This window comes from Theropithecus gelada, chromosome 10 (genome assembly GCF_003255815.1).
Source record: "Theropithecus gelada isolate Dixy chromosome 10, Tgel_1.0, whole genome shotgun sequence".
Classification (NCBI taxonomy): Eukaryota; Metazoa; Chordata; class Mammalia; order Primates; family Cercopithecidae; genus Theropithecus; species Theropithecus gelada.
Genome location: NC_037678.1, coordinates 94,930,131 through 94,948,871, shown reverse-complemented (window position 1 = coordinate 94,948,871; position 18,741 = coordinate 94,930,131). Strand labels below are relative to the sequence as shown.

The window sequence follows — 18,741 nt, the reverse complement described above, 5'->3', positions numbered from 1 at the left end:
TTTTTTTTTTTTTTTTTTGAGACGGAGTCTCACTCTGTTACCCAGGCTGGAGTGCAGTGGTGCGATCTCAGCTCACTGCAAACTCCGTCTCCCGGGTTCACGCCATTCTCCTGCCTCAGGCTCCGGAGTAGCTGGGACTACAGGCACCCACCACCACACCTGGCTAATTTTTTGTATTTTCGGTACAGACGGGGTTTCACCGTGTTAGCCAGGATGGTCTCGATCTCCTGACCTCGTGATCCACCTGCCTCGGCCTCCCAAAGGCTGGGATTACAGGCATGAGCCACCGCGCCTGGCCTAAATATGAGGATATTTTTAATTGGTATTATGTCTGAGCAGTTTTTGCCAATCACTTATCTGCCACTATTTCCGGCTATCCATGTCTTGTGCTTGCTTTAGGTATTTAGTAAATAGATGAAAAAAATACACAGGGCACAGAAATATGCATATATAAGGTTTTTCAATATAGTTTCATTTATGAAAGAAAAAAATTGGAAATAATTTCTATGAGAAGATTACCAAGACAAATGTGAAAAAGAGGAAGTTACATCAAAAAACACACAGTGTGTCAGCAGTTATTTAAATAAAAAGGGAAAGAGAAAAAAGACTATGTCATTTATGTAAATTGATAGTGAAATTATCTTAAGGCTGTCCACACAAATGATCCCAATGGAAACTCCTTGGCAGGGGGCAGAATTGGGGCATCATCCAGGAGTCCAAGGGGCATGACCTCACTGTTATCCCCTATATTTTTATAAGAACATACTTTTAGAAAATATTTATATACATTTTAAAATATTAAATTTCAATCTGAAATGTATCCCTGCTAATCAACTATGAGGAGAGTAAGGGAACTTTTTTATTAAGCCTGGCTCCTCTGTGATGAACTTGCCTTTGTGACAGTCTCCATCTGACAACACCCTGGCCTGGCTGGCGTTGTCCCCCATCTTGGCCTAAAATAGCAGCAGCCTGGACCTCTGAGACTATGGGGAGCATGCAGGGCCACTGGGCTGGAGTCTTGGGACTGTCCCAGAGCCTTGTAGGACTTCCATGCAGCGGCTGGACTAGTGGAATTGAGACAGGAATACTACAGGGTGGTTGCAGGAGAATAGAACATTCCAGGCAGCAGTTTTGCCTGACTAGCAAAAGGAAATTGTTGAAATAGCTGCAGAAGCTAGGGGCTAATGATACCCTGAAAACCAGGGTGTGGACCAAGCTGGCTAAGACTGACTGGACCCAACATGGCACTGGATTTGACCTAAGTTTCACCTAGGACTTCATTATGTGCTCGTTAACATACTAAATACACACCCATCAGCACTGTGGAGTTCTGGGAACACCCATATTTGGTGTAAAAATGGGTGGCACACCAGTCCAAGAAATCTCCATCTTTTTCCAGGAATTTTCATGAATATTCCAGCTTTGGGTTAAAGAAACCCACAAAGGTAGGAGCACCAAACCCTCTTGCACATGACTCTGTCAGGTACACACCCACACTCCCCACATCTTGAGTGTGTTCTTTTTGCTTTGCAATAAATCTATGTATTTTCACTATTTTCAAATTTGTCCTTGAATTCCTTCTCATGAAGGTATCGAGAGCCTGGACACTGTCCAGGGTCAAGGTCCCGCTGGCATTTGGGGACTTCCCCTAGCCCACTGGTATCAGAATCAGCCAAAAAGCATTGCTTCCAACCCTACTTCAAAGCAATCACAGGCTTGTGGAGTCCCTGAAGGAGAGGAAAGCTCTTTCAAGGACTGCAGTGGGGGAAGGTCATGCTGTACCTGCTACTGGGCCAGGACCCCTCAGCGAATGGTGCCGGAGTTGACAGTGCACCAAAGTGGCAGCCATCACTTTCTTCTCTGTCAGGTCTGATGGCAGCTTCTGTTTCTACCTCTTAGGAGCTAATTAAGAATGTTTACTCTCTTAGAAGCACCATGTTGTGAGAATGTCCAAGTGTAGGATAACCAATATATCTTGGTTTGCCAAAATTTTCCTGGTTTTAGTACTGAAAGGCCTACATCCCAGGAAAGCCTACAGTCTTTGACAAACCAGGATGACTGATCACTCTACAAGTTTGCCTCATGGGGAGTCCCTGAGCAGAATGAGAAGGAAGCCTGGCCAGCCCCCCATTGCTTCAGCCATCCCAGCGGAGGTGCCAGACACATGAGTAAAGCAGCTATCTAGAATATTCCTGCCCCAGTAGAACACAGCCCAGGTTGCAGAATAGTGAGAAATAATGAGTTTATTTTACTTTAAGTCACTAACTCTGTGTGTGTGTGTGTGTGTGTGTGTGTGTGTTGGTGTGTTGGTGGTGATGGTAGCAGCAGCACATGGAGAGTGGCCACTGCCAAGACGTCGGCTGTAGCAGGAAGGTGGGCCCAGGATGCTGGGACAAGCAGGAGCCACGCAGCTTCTGAGTTGTGGGAGGCAGGAGCCCCTGGGTTCAGCTGCAACTTCCCAAGTCCAGGGATAGACCTGGGCATCTCTGTGCTCTTGAGGGCCTGGGAAGTTCTCCCTGCTCCCCACAGTCTTGGAGATGCCTGCTTATACTGACTGGCCTCTCCCCCTCCTGGCACCTGCTCTGATCATGGAGCGAGGCTGGGACAGAACCCGGAGTTGTTGCAATCCAGTTGGGTGCATGCCTGCTTAGGGCAGCTGTAATACTCTGACCCCCTCCAGTCTTTGGGCACCAAGGAGCACGGGAGAGAGGCTGAGGGGGGTGCTGAGGACAGCTCAGCACTGGCCTGCTGGTGCCACTTGGCATGAACAGCCTGGGCCATGGAGGGTGGTGGAAGGCAGACAGGCTCCTGGGCAGAAGGGGGTGGGTCCCGGGTGAAGCCCCACCTTCAGGCTGGGGAGGGTCTGAGGCCTCTGGGCTGGACTGCCAGTCCTGCAGACCAGAGCGGGAACTTGTACTTATTGCTGGGCCCACCCGTGGCTGACCATAGACCAATCAGCACACACTTCCCCTCTGAAGACCATAGAAACCCCCGGACTCAGATAAAGCAGAGGACAGACAAACAGCTGCAGAGAGGAGCTACCCTCTCTGCTGAGAGTTGAACACTCTGAATAAACTGCCTACAGAGAGGAGCTACCCACCACGGGGTTTCCTCTGAGCTGTTCTAACACTCAATGAAGCTCCTCTTCGTCTTGCTCACCCTCCACTTGTCTGTGTACCTCATTCTTCCCAGAAACAGGACAAGAACTTGGGCAAAGGTGCCACCAGTCGTAGAGGTTTCCAGCAAGAAAAGCAACACCCCAACGATCCCATAACATTCGGGAAGAGAAGGTTGGCATCAGCAACAGATAATAGAAATGATGCTCTGTGTCTAGAACCTGGTCATCCACAGTACTGAATATGATGTGGTACACAAATCTTACCAGGGCAAGGGATTCTTCTTGTCTCAGCGACATACCTTTTGCATTTTGGGATCCTCTTGAAAAGCACAGTTTTCATCTTCTGAAGTTTTCTTGCAAATGGTTCGGGCAATTTTGACCTCAATATAGTACTCCAAACTATCTGTCACCTGTCAATGAGTAATGTAAAAATAATATATTATTAAAGAGTATGTAATATCAATTGTCATCTCTGGTAAATAAACATGTCATTGACTACTCAGGGGAAAGAATGTCTTTCTGCCTTCCCCCTCTTCAACTGTTTTCTGTCCAGAAGTTTTGGGGTGATTTGGAAGGTTTCTTATCTTGATATCTCTGTCTCTCTCTCTCTCATCATAGTATTCAATTTTAAAGTAATGGTAACTGTCTCCAAAATAAAGCAAGAAAATGATTCCTCCAAAAATTATTTTCCTGGGGAAGCTAATGGTTTGCTTATTAGAGCTTCGGAAACAGCAGAGCTTCTAGCATCTTCATGCCTAATCAATAGATATTGAGGAAATAAAACTATGACCCAGAACTAGAACTCGCTTAGTGTGTATTTGCATTGATTCTCTCTAAAGTTTCCTATTCTTTGTCAATCTCAGTATCCACACCTTATTGAAATACAGATTCCTCCAAAATTTCTGCTTCTCAGGGCGTTCTACTTGCGCGAAGCCCCTAGCAGCCCTTCTGTTCAAGGAGAGCCTCTTGGGGAAACAGAACAGCTCAATGGCAAAAGTGGAATTTATTTAAAATTGAACAAGAAAACCAGGTTTACAAGACTTAGGGGAGAGAACATATTAAAGAGAATGACCAAGTTTAAACACAATAACTCGTCCCAGAAGAATCAGAGACAACTGACAAAATATTTAAAAATTTTTAAAGAAATTCTAGAAAAGTTTCCTAGGCATTGAACAAAGGGAGTGTGGTAGGCAGAATTCTAAGATGCCCCCAGCAGTCCTGCTCCCTGTTGTGTGTGCCCTGTGGGATCCCTAGGACTATGAATAGGATGGATTTTACTTCTGTGATTAGGCTATCCTCTAGGGGAGAGCTGAATTAAAACAGGGAGATTGACTTGGTTGACCTGACTGATTCACATGAGCCCTTTAAATCTTGGGTTAGAGGTCAGAGAGAGAAGTGCACACTCTTGGATCGAGCAATTTCACTTTTGGATGTACACCTAACTTCAAAGACACACACATGTACAAATACAGGTACACCTCATTTTATTGTACTTTGAATTATCATGTTCTTTACAAATTGAAGGTTTATGGCAACCTTGAGTCAAGCATCTATCGGTACCATTTTTCCAACATGCACGTGCACATTTCCTGTCTCTGTGTCGCATTTTGGCAAGTGTCAAAATATTTCAAACGTTTTCATTATTATTACATCTGTTACGGTAATTTGTGATCAGTAGTCTTTGATGTTACTATGTAATTGTTTTGGAGCACTAAGAACCATGACCATGTAAGTCAATGAACTTAAATCTATAAATATGTGTGTTCCTACTGCTCCACAGACTGGCTATTTCCCATCTATCTCCTCTCCTTAGGTCTCCCTATTCCCTGAAACACAGTAATACTGAAATAAGGCCAACTAACAACCCTACTGTTGCCTCATTGTAATGTGAAAAGAAGAGTCACACATATCTCACTTTAAATGAAAAGCTAGAAATGACTGAGATTAGTGAGGAAGGCATGTTGAAATCTAAGACAGGCTGAAAGCTAGAACTCTTTTTTTTTTTTTTTTTTTTTTTTTTTTTTTTGAGATGGAGTCTTGCTCTGTCGCCCAGGCTGGAGTGCAGTGGCGCAATCTCGGCTCACTGCAAGCTCCGCCTCCCGGGTTCACGCCATTCTCCTGCCTCAGCCTCCCGAGTAGCTGGGACTACAGGCGCCCGCCACTGCGCCCGGCTAATTTTTTCTATTTTTAGTAGAGACGGGGTTTCACCATGGTCTCGATCTCCTGACCTTGTGATCCACCCGCCTCGGCCTCCCAAAGTGCTGGGATTACAGGCGTGAGCCACCGCGCCCGGCTGAAAGCTAGAACTCTTGCACCAGTTAACAAAGCTATGAATGCAAAGAAAGAGTTCTTGAAAAAAATTACAGATGCTCCTCTAGTGAACACGTAAATGATAAGACACCAAAACAGCCTTATTGGTGATATAGAGGAAGTTTTAATGGTCTGGATGAAAGATCAAACTAACCACAACATTCCCTTAAGCCAAAGTCTAGTCCAGAGCAAGGCCCTAACTGTCTTTAATTCTATGAAGGCTGAGGGAGGTGAGAAAGCTGCAGAAGAAAAGTTGGAATTTAGCAGAGACTGGTTCATGAGGTTTAACAAAAGAAGCCATTTCCATAACATTAAAGTACAAGGTAAAGCAGCAAGTACTCATGTAAAAGCTATAGCAAGTTATCCCGAAGACGCAGCTAAGATCATTGATGGAGGTGGCTACACAAACAAGAGATTTTCAATGTAGATCAATCAGCCTTCTGTTAGAAGAAGATGCCATCTAGTACTTTCATAGCTAGAGAGAAGTCAATGTCTGTCTTCAAAGCTTCGAACGACAGGTTAACCCTCTTGTTAGAGGCTAATGCAGCTGGTGACTTTAAGTTGAAACCAATGCTCATTTACTATTCTGAAAATCCTAAAGCACTTAAGAATTATGCTAAATCTACTCTACATATAAGAAAACATCAAATATTGGATGAAAGCATTTTTGTTTACAGCGCAGTTTACTGAATATATTACGCCTACTACTGAGACATAATGCTCCAAAAAAAAAAAAAAAAAAAAACCACATGCACAATTCCCTTCAAAGGATTGCTGCTCATTGACTATGCACCCGGCCACCCAATAGCTCTAGTGGAAATATACAAAGATTTTTATATTGTTTCCATGTTGGCTAATACAACATCCATTCTGTAGGAGTAATTTCAACTCTCAAGTGTTGTTATTTAAGGAAAACATTTCATAAGGCTGTAACTTCTTCTGATGGATCTGGGATCTGGGCAACTTACTTTGATGGATCTGGGATCTGGGTAACTTCCTCTGGTGGATCTGGGCAAAGTAAGTTGAAAACCTGGAAAGGATTCACCATTCTACATGCCATTCAGAACATGTGTGATTCATGGGAGGAGTTCAAAATATCAACATTAACAGAAATTTGGAAGAATTTGATCCAATCATCATGAATGACTTTGAGGGACTCAAGACTTCAGTGGAGGAAGTAATTGCAGATGTGGTGGAAATAGCGAGACGACTAAAATTAGAAGTGGAACTGAAAATGTGACTGAATTGCTGCCACCTTATAATAAAATGTGAATAGATGAGGAGTTGTTTCTTAGAGATGAGCAAAGAAAATGGTTTCTCGAGATGGAATTGGTTTCTGGTGAAGATGCTGTGAACATTGTTGAAATGACAACAAAGGATTTAGAATATTACACAAACTGAGTTGATAAAGCAGCTACAAGGTTTGAGAGGGTTGACTCCAATTTTAAAAACAGTTCTACTGTGAGTAAAATGTTATCAAACACCATCACATGCTACAGGGAAGTTTTCATGAGAGTAAGTCAATCAATGTAGCAAACTTCACTGTTGTCTTATTTTAAGAAATTGCCACTGTCCCCTCAACCTTCAACAGCCACTATCCTGCTCAGTCAGTAGCCACCAACATGGAGACAAGATCATTCACCAGCAAAAGATTACAATTAGCCTAAGGTTTAGGTATCATTTGCATTATTAACAATACAGTATTTTGAACTAAGGTACACATTTTTAGATTTAGGGCTATTGGACACTTAATAGACTCCAGTATAGTGTAAACATAACTTTATTGGCACTGGGAATCCAAACTATGTGTGTGACTTACTTTAGTGTGATATTCAGTGTATTGCATGGAATACAATGCAATGGATTGTATTATGGAACTGAATCCACAAGGCACCGTATCCACAAGGTATGCCTGTGTGTGCATAGTGTCACTACTCATACAGTCAAAGACGGAAAATAACCCCAATATGTATCAACAATAGCAGGATAAATACATGGTAGTGTGCTTATATAATGAAATTCTCTACAGCAGTAAGAATGAATATACTTTTTTTTCTTCAAGATTCCACACATAAATGAGATCATGCACTATTTTTCTTTCTGCGTCTGATTTTTTACTTCACTTAACATAAAAAGTGAAGTGGGTCAGGGAAGAAATGGGGAGACATAGGTCAAAGGATAAAAAGTCGCAGATATGTAGGTCAAACAAGTCTAGAGTTCTAATGTACATCATGAGGACAAAGTCAAGGTTACTGTATTGTATTTGGGATTTTTCTGAAAGTGTGGATTTTGGGTATCTTGATCCCCATAAAAAGGTAACAATGTGTAATGATGGATATGTTAATTCACTCAACAGTAGTAACCATTCCATTATCTACAGGTATATGAAAATATCATGTTGTATACTTTAAATATATACAGTAATTTTTTTAAAAAAATAAAACACTTGATTTTGAAAAAAACGAAAGGAGTATATTATTGCTACATGCCACAACATGAACGAAATGCACAAATGTAATATTGAAAGACACAAGCCAAACCAAAATAACACAGTATGTGGGATCTCACACCTATGAAGTTCAAGCAGCAGGTAAAGCTGTGGTGTGAGGGCTGTACACTTAGGCAGTGTTCACAGTAAAATTTCTTCCAGGGCAGAGCAGGGAAGAGTGGCATGCATAACTCCACGAAGCCTGAGAAGTTCTCTCCAGACTATACGGGGAATCATTTCATTTTAAAGCGTTCATTTTAAAGTGATTCATTCTGCTTGACATCTATGCGTTATGAAGTTTTCTGTTTTTGTGTTGGTTTCACAATGAAAAGGTTTTAAGGAATAAATGAGAATTCTTATTTTTAAAAGGTTGTTAAAAGAATAATGTAAAGGGCTTTTCCTATTCAATAGCAACTCTACAATACCGACTCAGGAACAAATAAAATAATCAAGGATCCTACAACAAACCCAGTTATATTTGGATACTTAGTCAATGGTGAGCTGGCTTTTCAAAACACAGAGGCCTTTTATAGAGAGGGTTAGGGAAATTTACTATTTTAAAAAGTTAAAGTTAGATCCAGTACCCACATCATAAATAAAAAATAATTCCAAGATAAATTACTGAGCTAAAATTATAAATGTCTTAGAAGAACTGTGTTAGATACGAGTTCTAAATTTCTCTTCAAAGAATCAATATGTCAGTATGTTCAATTCTTTGCCTTCTACTTTTAAACTTAACTTCCTCATAAAGCAACCTTTTACGATCACCTGCTCCACCCTGACTCATTCAGATTATCTGCTCTGCCCTGACTCATTCTCCACCCTGACTCATTTCGATTTCCTTCTCTGTCATAACCATTTTTCCTGCCAAACCACTCACCCCGTCACTCTCTTTAAATTAGCCAATCAGAATTAGTTTAGCCTGTGCGGTCTAAAACTAGCCAGTAGGGGAATGACGCGGCAGCAGGGGCCATGTGTGTCAGGAATAAGAACCCTTTCCCCTCCCTTGTCCAGGTGTGTGTTCACCGTTGCTCCATCTGTGAGGATGCACCCTGCTGTAGAAGTAAATTGCCTTGCTGAGAGGAAAGAAAGAAAATTTTATATTCGGGTGCTATTTCTTTTGCGGCACCGAAACCTTATGTATAATAATTGTAACCATTGTACTCAAAAATGGAAAAGGACTTCTTAAGCAAGATATAAACTCCAAACAACATATAAGAAGAAAAAACAAATGTTATTATGTTAATTTTTTAAAAAAAATCTTAAAGACATCGTAAGCAAAATTAAACTGCAAGCAACAGACAGGCAAGCACAAAATATTGGCAGTACATATAAGAATCATAGTTTAATATGAATAGTACATAAAGAACATCTATGATTCTGTAAGAGCAAGACAAGCAATACAAAAGAAAAAGAGAAACAATTCTTAGAAGTAAACATATATTGCAGGTAAATTCAATGAAAGACAATTGCTCACTCTATAGGGGAATTTAAAAAATGTTATTTTTGCCTCCATCAGACTGGCAAACCTCTGAAAGACAAAATGAGACCACAGCTGGTGAAAATGAGAAGCAAGAGGTACTCAGACCTGCAGTATTGCCAAAAATCTAACGTAATTTAGCCCTTTTAAGGGGCAATTTGCCATTATTTTGCAAGTGTACTCTTTAACCAATGAATTCAAATTCAGGATACTATCGGTATTAGTCAGGGTTCTCCAGAGGGACAGAACTAATGGAATTAATTTGTATATAGAAGGAGTTTATTAGGGAGAATTGGCTGACACGATTACGAGGCAAAAATCCCATAGTAGGCTGTCTGCAAGCAGGGAAAGAGAGAAGCCAGTAGTGGCTCAGTCCAAGTCCAAAAGCCTCAAAACCAGGGAAGCTGGCAGTGCAGCCAAAGGCCCAAGAGGCCCCAGGGACCCACTGGTGCAAGTTCCAGAGTCCACAGGCTGAAGAACCTGGAGTCAGATGTCCAAGGACAGGAGAAACAAACATCCAATGCAAGAAGAAAAGAGCCAGAAGCCTCAGCAAGCAAAGCCATCCTCATCTCCCACCTGGCCTGCGTTGTCCTAGCCTCACTGGCAGCAGATTGGATGGTGCCCACCCACACGGAGGGTGGGTTTTCCTCTCCCAGTCCACCGACTCAAACATCCATCTCCTCTGGCAGCACCCTCACAGACACACCCGGAAACAAGACTTAACCGGCCTTGCCGGCATCCTTCAATCCAGTCAAGTTGACACCTGATTTTAACCTCACAATATCACAGCAACACATAAAAAGGAATATTCATTGTTTCACTTTTCCTATCAACAAACTCATGGTCCATTAGGAAATGGGCAAAAAAAATTTATGGCACATCATCTCATGAAATATGATGACGAGGTGGATCTAAGTGTGTTTATGTAGCTTTTTCAAGACATGTTTCAAGTGGCCAAAAAAGTAGAGAATAGCATAGAAAGCATGATTTTATGACTATAAAGTATACTTTTAAATAATTCAGACACATATGTAAGTACATAGAAAACATCTAGAAGGATAGAGCATGCTGCTCTTAGTGGTGCCCTCAAGAAGGACAAGCCAGACTGGAAATGCAAGAAATTGAGGGTTTGCTTTCATTTTTTTAAAAAAAAACTTCCAACTGTACTCTTCGAACTTTTTGGTGACTGTATATCAAGTTTCTTAACCTCAGCGCTATTGATATTTTGAGCTGGATCCCTCTTTGTTTGGGGGCTGCCATGTGCATTGCAGGATGGTTGGTAGAATCCTGAGACTACACTCACTAGATGTCAGGAGCAGCCACCTCTGGTCATAACAACAAAAAAATCCCTCCAGGCATTGCCGAAACACCCCTAAGGAGCAAAAGCCACTCCTAGTTGCAAATCACTGCCGTATATTTGAGTCATATGTCATGAGTTGAAATTACAGTAAAAAACTAACAGCTCTAGGCCGGACGCGGTGACTCATGCCTGTAATCCCAGCACTTTGGGAGGCCGAGACGGGAGGACCACAAGGTCAGGAGATCAAGACCACCCTGGCTAACACGGTGACACCCCATCTCTACTAAAAAAACACAAAAAAATTAGCCGGGCATGGTAGTGGGCACCTGTAGTCCCAGCTACTCGGGAGGCTGAGGCAGGAGAATGACGTGAACCTGAGAGGTGGAGCTTCCAGTGAGCCGAGATTGTGCCACAGAGTGAGACTCCGTCTCAAAAAAAAAAAAAAAAAAAAAAATACTTACAGTTCTAATTCATACTCATCAGCTACGAAGCAACCACTAATCCTATCTTGACCCACACTTGCTCAGGAAATAGGAGGCAGGTGGAGTCCTGGCTGCTGAGGAGCCCCTCAGTCTTTACACAGACTGGCCATCTGAAGACCCCTCCCCTCCGCTCCCGTGGCTGCACCTTTTCCCCCACCTTCGCTCCATTGGGCATTGCTCAGAGGCAGGTGCTGATGAAGAAGAGCATAGCAGCCTGAGTTTACTTTTATTTATTTTCTTTTATTTTTTTGAGACAGGGTGTAGCTCTATTGCTCAGGCTGGAATGCAGTGGCACAACTACAGCTCACCGCACCCTCGAACTCCTGGGCTCAAGCAATCCTCCAACCTCAGCCTCTAGAGTATCTGAGACTATAGGCAGGCGCCACCACACCCAGCTAATTTTCTTTTTCTTTTTTTTTTTTTTAATTTACAGACGAAGTTCGCCATGCTGACCAAGCTGATCTCAGGCTCAGGCAATCCTCTCACCTCAGCCTCTCAAAGTCTGAGATTACAGGTGTGAGCCACCACACCTGGCTCAGCCTGGCTTTAAATCTTGACTCTTCTACTTACTAGCTGTGTGGCTCTGGGCAAGTTACTAAACCTTTTGGTGACTGTTTCCTCCCCTGTAAAGTAGAAGAAGGTAGTTCTAGCTTAGTGAGCTATGAGACCTGAGTGCACCTGCAGAAAGCAACCAGCCCTGGTGCCAAGTAAACTAGAATTCTCTCATTGCTGTGTGGCTCCAGGCTGCTGGGGATGGGATGCTCCTTGCACCAGCACTCACGTTGCACAAACTCTGCAGCAGAACTCAGTCTACCAAGAGATAGTCTAGCATGATGACATCAGTTATTAACAGTGTATCACATGCTTGAAACTTGCTCTTAGAGTAGATTTTCAGTATTCCTAACACACACAAACAAAAAAGTAACTATGTAAGGTTATGGGTATGTCAATTAGCCTGATTTTGGTAGTCATTTCACAATGTATAGAGCAAAACATCATGGTGTATACCTTAAAAATAAATAGAAACATTTAATGTGTCAAGAAAAAATTAATAAAATTGCTTCAAATGTCCAAAAGAAAAGAAAAGAGAAGCATCTATAAACTTTTCCCTAAAGGAAAGTTGGTAAAGATTTTAGGCTTTGCAGGCCAAGCTGTTTCTGTAACTACTCTGTTTAAAAGCCTGCAGCAGGCTACACTTCACTAATCCCTGACACAAATCGGCGTTTTTTTGTGTTTTTTTGTTTGTTTGTTTGTTTTTTGAGACGGAGTCTCGCTGTGTTGCCCAGGCTGTAGGGCAGTGGCACGATCTCGGCTCACTGCAAGCTCCACCTCCTGGATTCACGCCATTCTCCTGTCTCAGCCTCCTGAGTAGCTGGGACTACAGGCGCCCACCACCACGCCTGGCTAATTTTTTGTATTTTGAGTAGAGACGGGGTTTCACCGTGTTAACCAAGATGGTCTCGATCTCCTGACCTCGTGATCAGCCCGCCTCGGCCTCCCAAAGTGCTGGGATTACAGGCTTGAGCCACTGCGCCTGGCCCAAATCGGTGTATTTTTAACTTAAATCTCCCAATAAGATATGGTTGTTTTCTTTCCATAAAGCCTATGTATATATTATTAAGTTTAAACTGAATTGTCACCAAGAATTTTTCTTTTTGCTTTTATGGTGTGTTGTTTGGGGATGGTACATAAAAAAAATATTTTTCTGTGCTCTTTTTCCAGCAGTATGTAGCTGTAAGGTCAAGGAATTTTAAATACTTGTGTTGTAGTCTCTTACTGAATCTGTTTCTACCTGATTGTTTTGAATTATTGCCTGTATTCCAAAGCTCACAGCGAACTGAAAAATAACCATTCATTCACGAAAAACAAACAAACAAACAAGAAACAGTACAAAATGGTATATAATTTTTTAGATATCCAGGTATTAGGTTTACTGTTATTATTAAACACCTGCCTATAAAGCAAAAACACTATTTTACTGATGTAAGTAGGGAAGCTTAGACACGGAGAAATCGAAGAAAGTGGAATAGTTCTGGAGGGGGTGGGACCTCACTGAGAACAGCTGTTAAACATGCCTGAGAGGCTGCAGGCTGCCTGTGTTCTAAGGTTTTAATTTCGCTCATTCGTGGCACATTTCTGGGCACAGGTGTCCTCTACTCAAGCAACACAAGCAACATAACCAGACCTACAGAAAGAACCAGAGGGAGCCAAGGTCCCACAGAGCATAGCAAGATGCATAAGGGGCCTAATGTCCCAGCACTATGGGGGATGCAGCCTCCCAGTGAACCTTCTCTCCTGATCAGATAAGAAAACAGGAAAGTAGGGCAGGTGGCCTGGCAGCCTGGAGACATGAACAGGAAAGGTCAAAGGGAAGGCAGCAGAGAGATGAGCTCGAGGAGGAGGAGGAGGAGGAACATGGAGAGGCATCTCTGCATGGTGCTTCATGTCAGCACCTCCATGACCCAAGGTCGGTGTCGCCTTCCACCTCTGCCACCCTCTCACCCCCCGGACTCCGGAAGACTGATCTCATTCCTGGGCCTTCACAGTGTTCCACCCTGTCCTGTCTTGGGCGCCTGCCAAGCCACAGGACAATAACTTCTCTTAGGAAATTTAACGCAGGTACAAGGCTCTCTTCTATTATATAACCCAGACTAAAATCTCATCAATTGTCCCAATAATATCCTTTATAATTTTTTTCTTTTCTTTTATTGAGAAATAAACATAAAACCCTAAACTCCAATGGACTGAATAGACCCCCTCTAGGCCAAGGGGACCCCAGAGAAACCTTAAAAACTGAATTCCCAGCCATAATGGGATGGGAGGTCAGACATACCTCAGTGTGTCCTCTCCTCACTAACCTTTAATTTGTATCCTTTGTTAAGGAGTAAGCAGAAACCAACACTGGAAAACAAGAAATAAACGACTCATTCTTTTATGGCCATTAGTCAATCACCTGAGGCCAAGACCAGACACCCTCTTCCCTCTTTGCATTTTGATGTGAGAACTCACCAGCTTCACAAGGCATCCCTTCCTGAAAACTGACCACCACCTCTGGACTGGTTTTGGCTGATGTGTGAAGGAGGCACAGTGAGGGTTTTTGTGACTCTGCTTCAGCTTTTGCCATCAGAGGACTGAAAATCCACCTTTGGATCATGCTAATATCATCAGTTTTTTAAGATGCAACCCATGAAGAGGCATGAAGCTCAACTGTGCATGCATACATTTTTCTTTAATAAATATCCATGACTCCTCCTACAGCTTATTAAATATGTATACTTAGCCAACTCATTCAGCACAGATTCCTGTCTTACGCTTCTTCCCTCAAAGTGCCTCTTTCCAGCTTCTGTCAGAATTCCCAGCCTGTCAGAATGGTCACCCTGCAGGCTGCAACCCTTTAGAGAAACAACGCTCTCCTTTTCAAATTCATAAACCAGACTGAATCTCTCTCTAGTTGATACCGAGATAATACAGGACCACCTTCTGCATTTAGTTGTCATGCTTCATAGGTCTCCTTTGTTGGGGAACAGTTTTCTAGCATTTTCCCCCATTTCTCATGATATTGGTATTTTAAGTGGTCTTATAGAATGTACTGAATTATGGATTTGTCTAATTTCTCCTCTGATTACATTCAAAGTATGCATTCTGGGCAAGAATACCATATACAGGTGCTGGCATCCCCTCTGTGCACATTGTGTCAGGAAGTATGTGATGCCAATTTGTCTCAGTGTTGGTGGTGAGCATTTGGTAAGAAAGGTGTTTATCAAATTTCCTGATTAGAAGGGTGTCTTTTCCCCTGGTAACTAATAAGCAATCCCTGCAATGGTTCACACCAAACACTCTCATCCAGTGGTTGTAGGATTCATAGATGATCTTTGCCTGAAATAGTTATGACCGTGGTGGTGGTGAGAAGATACAACTAGAAGATGGCATAGTTTTCTAGTTAGGCCATTTCTTTTACATTTTTGAGTTGGCATTTTCCTGTAAAGAGGAGCCTCCCTTCTGTCCAGGCTCCTTTCCCAGCATCAGCTGCACTCACTCAATGTGTTGTAACCCATCATTGCCACAGCCCACATTGATGATGCACAAATGGTCCAAACTTGCTCCCTTTAAGCTGCCTTCTGGGCTCTTATCTCTGCTTTTTGATGTGACTATAACCACTTTTAAGTGATTTTAATGGATATTTTATGTTTCATCTCCATCCCAGTATAACAAATAATTAAATATAATTTGTTTTCCTTCAAAAACTCCTAAAATAAAATAAATATATTGTGGCTAAAGGCATCTCTCAGTTGTGTCTTCCATTCCTAGTTTCAGTAGCCATCTGCAGAAAATGGGCTCTGTTCAGACTGATGTAGACCAAAACCAAAATTCTAAGACCTCTCAAGTGACTGAATGGACCCCCTCTCAGTCAAGGGCATTCCAAAGTAAAACCGAAACACTAGTTCAGGCCATGACGGGAAGCGGGGTCAGACACGCCTCATTATACCCTCCTCCCTTTGAAATTCAGAAACAACTGATGAGCTTTAACATTAAAACAGAGGTCTTCGGACTGATAGAACAGATTATTTGTAGCAATAAGATACCAAATTCCAACTTGACTCTACTATAGCATCCCAAGACACATACAGGTCCTGAAAGAAGCATTTAACCCCAAAATATATTTCTCTGATGAATTTTGAAATGGCCCTGCAAAACCAGCTCTTACGGGGGTAAATCTGCATTCTGTAGAGAATCCTCTTCCTGTTCCAGGTCTTTTCCTAATCCAGGAGAGAATTAACTAAAAGTTTGGCACTTTTAAAGGCCTGATAAGAGACATTTACCATCTATTCTCTCTGAAGCCTGCCACCTGGAGGCTTCATCTGCATGATTATTAACTTTGGTCTCCACAACCCCTGATCTTAACCCAGACATTGCCTTCTATTGATTCTAGGTTGGGTTTTTTTGTTGTTGTTTGTTTGTTTGAGATGGAGTCTTGCTCTTGTTGCCCAGGCTGGAGTGCAATGGCATGATCTTGGCTCACCACAACCTCCGCCTCCCTGGTTCAAGCAATTTTCCTGCCTCAGCCACCAAAGTAGCTTGGATTACAGGCATGCACCTCCACACCCAGCTAATTTTGTATTTTTTTTTAGTAGAGACGGGGTTTCTCCATGTCGTTCTGGTTGATCTTGAACTTCCGGCCTCAGATGATCCACCCCCCTCAGCCTCCCAAAGTGCTGGGATTACAGGTGTGAGCCACCACGCTGGGCTGATTCCAGGTCTTAAGGTAACAACTTAACTCTTTCAACCAATCGACCATCAGAAAATCTTTGAATCCGTCTATGACCTGGAAGCCCCCACTTCGAGTTGTCCTGCCTTTCTAAACCAAACCAACTTATACCTATGTGTATTGAATGATGTATGCCTGTAACTTCTATCCCCCTAAAATGTACAATATTAAGCTATAAACCACCTTGGGCACATGTACTCAGGACCTTCTGGGGCTGTATCACAGGCCTTGGTCACTCAGGCTTGGCTCAGAATAAACCCTTTTAAATATTTTAGAGTTTGACTCTGTTTGTTGACACTGAGGGCAGGGAGTGAAAGGGCAAGGAGCAAGCACCCCACCCACCTGCTCCTGGCTCTTCAGAACTTTCAGCGCCCTAAAGCTGAACTTGTCTCTGCTGGCCTTGTTATACTCCTTCATGGCGAACCAGAGTGCCTGCTGCACATAGACGTAGTTTTGAGGGATATCTTGGAATGTCCTCACCACCTTCGTTGAGCTCCAGGCTTGGACTCTTCTGGATGCAAGGGCCATAGTGGCCACTACCAGCAGCAGGGCCTGGCAGAGCCTGACCATGATGCCTCAGCCAAGGGTCACAGGCCAAGCACCATCTATCCTTTCAGGACTGGGGCCAGATGTGGCACGCTGGCCCCTGCTGCCTCTGAAGATGCACAGATACTGGCACCCCAGCTTCTCTTGGCACTGCTGATTAAAAGGAAGGAACTTCTGTTAACACAGTGGTGATATTGTAGTAGAATTAGAAATATACATTTGGTCTTCACCCCAGGATTTTAGCAGGAAGCACCTAAAACCCTTACAATTGCCTGAGTGGTTGAGATGTGACAGCAGCACCTTGGTTATTTCTAACATGCCCTTTTTAACCACACCTGAGTGTATGCTAATGAGGTGAATCCTGGTGGGATCCCAGATAGTCTCAGGATGGAGGCTGGTTGCAGTGTGGTTAGTGGGTTGGACCTTTCAGCCCCACCCTCCACCCCAGGGAGGAAAGAGAGGCAAAAGATTGTGTTAATCACCAATGACCAGTTAATCAACCATGTCTGTGAAATGGAGCCTCCATGAAAACCAGGGTTGAGAGCATTCCATAGGCACTTCGTGTGTCTTATGTAATCATTGCCATCCCCCATGGGGCTGTTTAGTGAGTAACCCCTTTATATAGGAGGAAAATGAGGCTCATCAAGAGGTCAAGAGAGCACCTAAGCATACTTGATGGAAGCATCCACTCTTTAACTCAGGGCCTGCCCTTCCCCCTACCTTGTAACCTATCTCAATCTAAGAGATACACACATGTAGATAACAGCTTGGAATGTATATTTGCTTTTGAGGATATCCAGTTCTACTATAGAATATAAATGAGCATGTAGTTTGTAAGACAGGCAAACCGGTTAAAATGTGTATAGAAAGTGGGCAAATAGAGACACACGTAGGCAGAAATCGTAAGTTGTGTTAATGAAATATATGTGGAGGCAGTGTATATCTAAGTTGAACACAGAACGTGTTGACAAAACTAAGAGACACCTGATATCTATCAGGCACTAAATATAAATGACATACACACAGCCAGAAGATTCAAAAGGTCTTAATCTGGCCACCCTCTGGTGACATCATTCTGGTACCCTACAAGCTCTCCCCTAGAAATGCAAATCAAGTCCTCAGCTATGCAGGAGGCTCATCAGCTGGCTGGGGCAGCTCTGCCTGCATCTGTTCATAAACCAGTGTGTGTGACTGACAAGCACCTTCCATCTCTAGGACTCTTGCCCAAGTGTCCACTGTGGCACCCCCACCCTACCATTACTGGGGAGCTGATGCGACTGAGAAAGATGGGGGATGTGAACACGGAGGACCTAGGACCAGGTAGATGGTCTCCTCACCGTCACCCCATTTCTCTGTGTTTTAAGCACATTGACCTGTTCCACCCTCTTCCCGCTCCTTATTTTACACTGACCTGACACTGGTGGGCTTCCAGCAGCTCACTCTGACAAGGAAGCCTTCCTGCTCTATGGTCTCTGGATCACCTTCCAGGGTGGGTTTGGAGGCCACTCTGGCAAGCACACCACAGCTACACCATGGGCCCACCTCAGATCCAAGTTCTTCACCACGTTCCTGGCTGCTGGCCCTCGAGCCGACGGTCCCGGCCCACAGGTGGGATTGCCCTCCTTCGTGAGGACTTGAACTGACTGCCGGCTGCCCCTTGGCTGTTCTCTGTCCCCAGCACGCTCAGTTCATGCCTCTGTGCATGGTCAAGTGTCTGCTGGGGTCTGCACTCCAGGGTGCTTCTGCCCTCT

At 43.3% G+C, this 18,741-nt stretch overlaps 1 protein-coding gene across 2 annotated transcripts in view; it reads right to left on the bottom strand.

Annotated features, from left to right (window-relative positions):
- LOC112633403 (cystatin-13-like) overlaps window positions 1-18,741 on the bottom strand; it is a 23,424-nt gene extending 4,683 nt beyond the window's left edge. Inside the window, exons 1-3 of one of the 2 annotated variants that reach the window (XM_025400023.1) lie at window positions 18,402-18,741; window positions 16,787-17,143; window positions 3,418-3,528 (exon numbers count right to left, since the gene is read on the bottom strand). In XM_025400023.1, the coding sequence (XP_025255808.1) occupies window positions 3,418-3,528; window positions 16,787-17,014 (339 nt within the window). In that variant the 5' untranslated portion in view covers window positions 17,015-17,143; window positions 18,402-18,741. The remainder of the gene's footprint in view (window positions 1-3,417; window positions 3,529-16,786; window positions 17,144-18,401) is intronic. The other variant, XM_025400025.1, reaches the window with a different exon arrangement.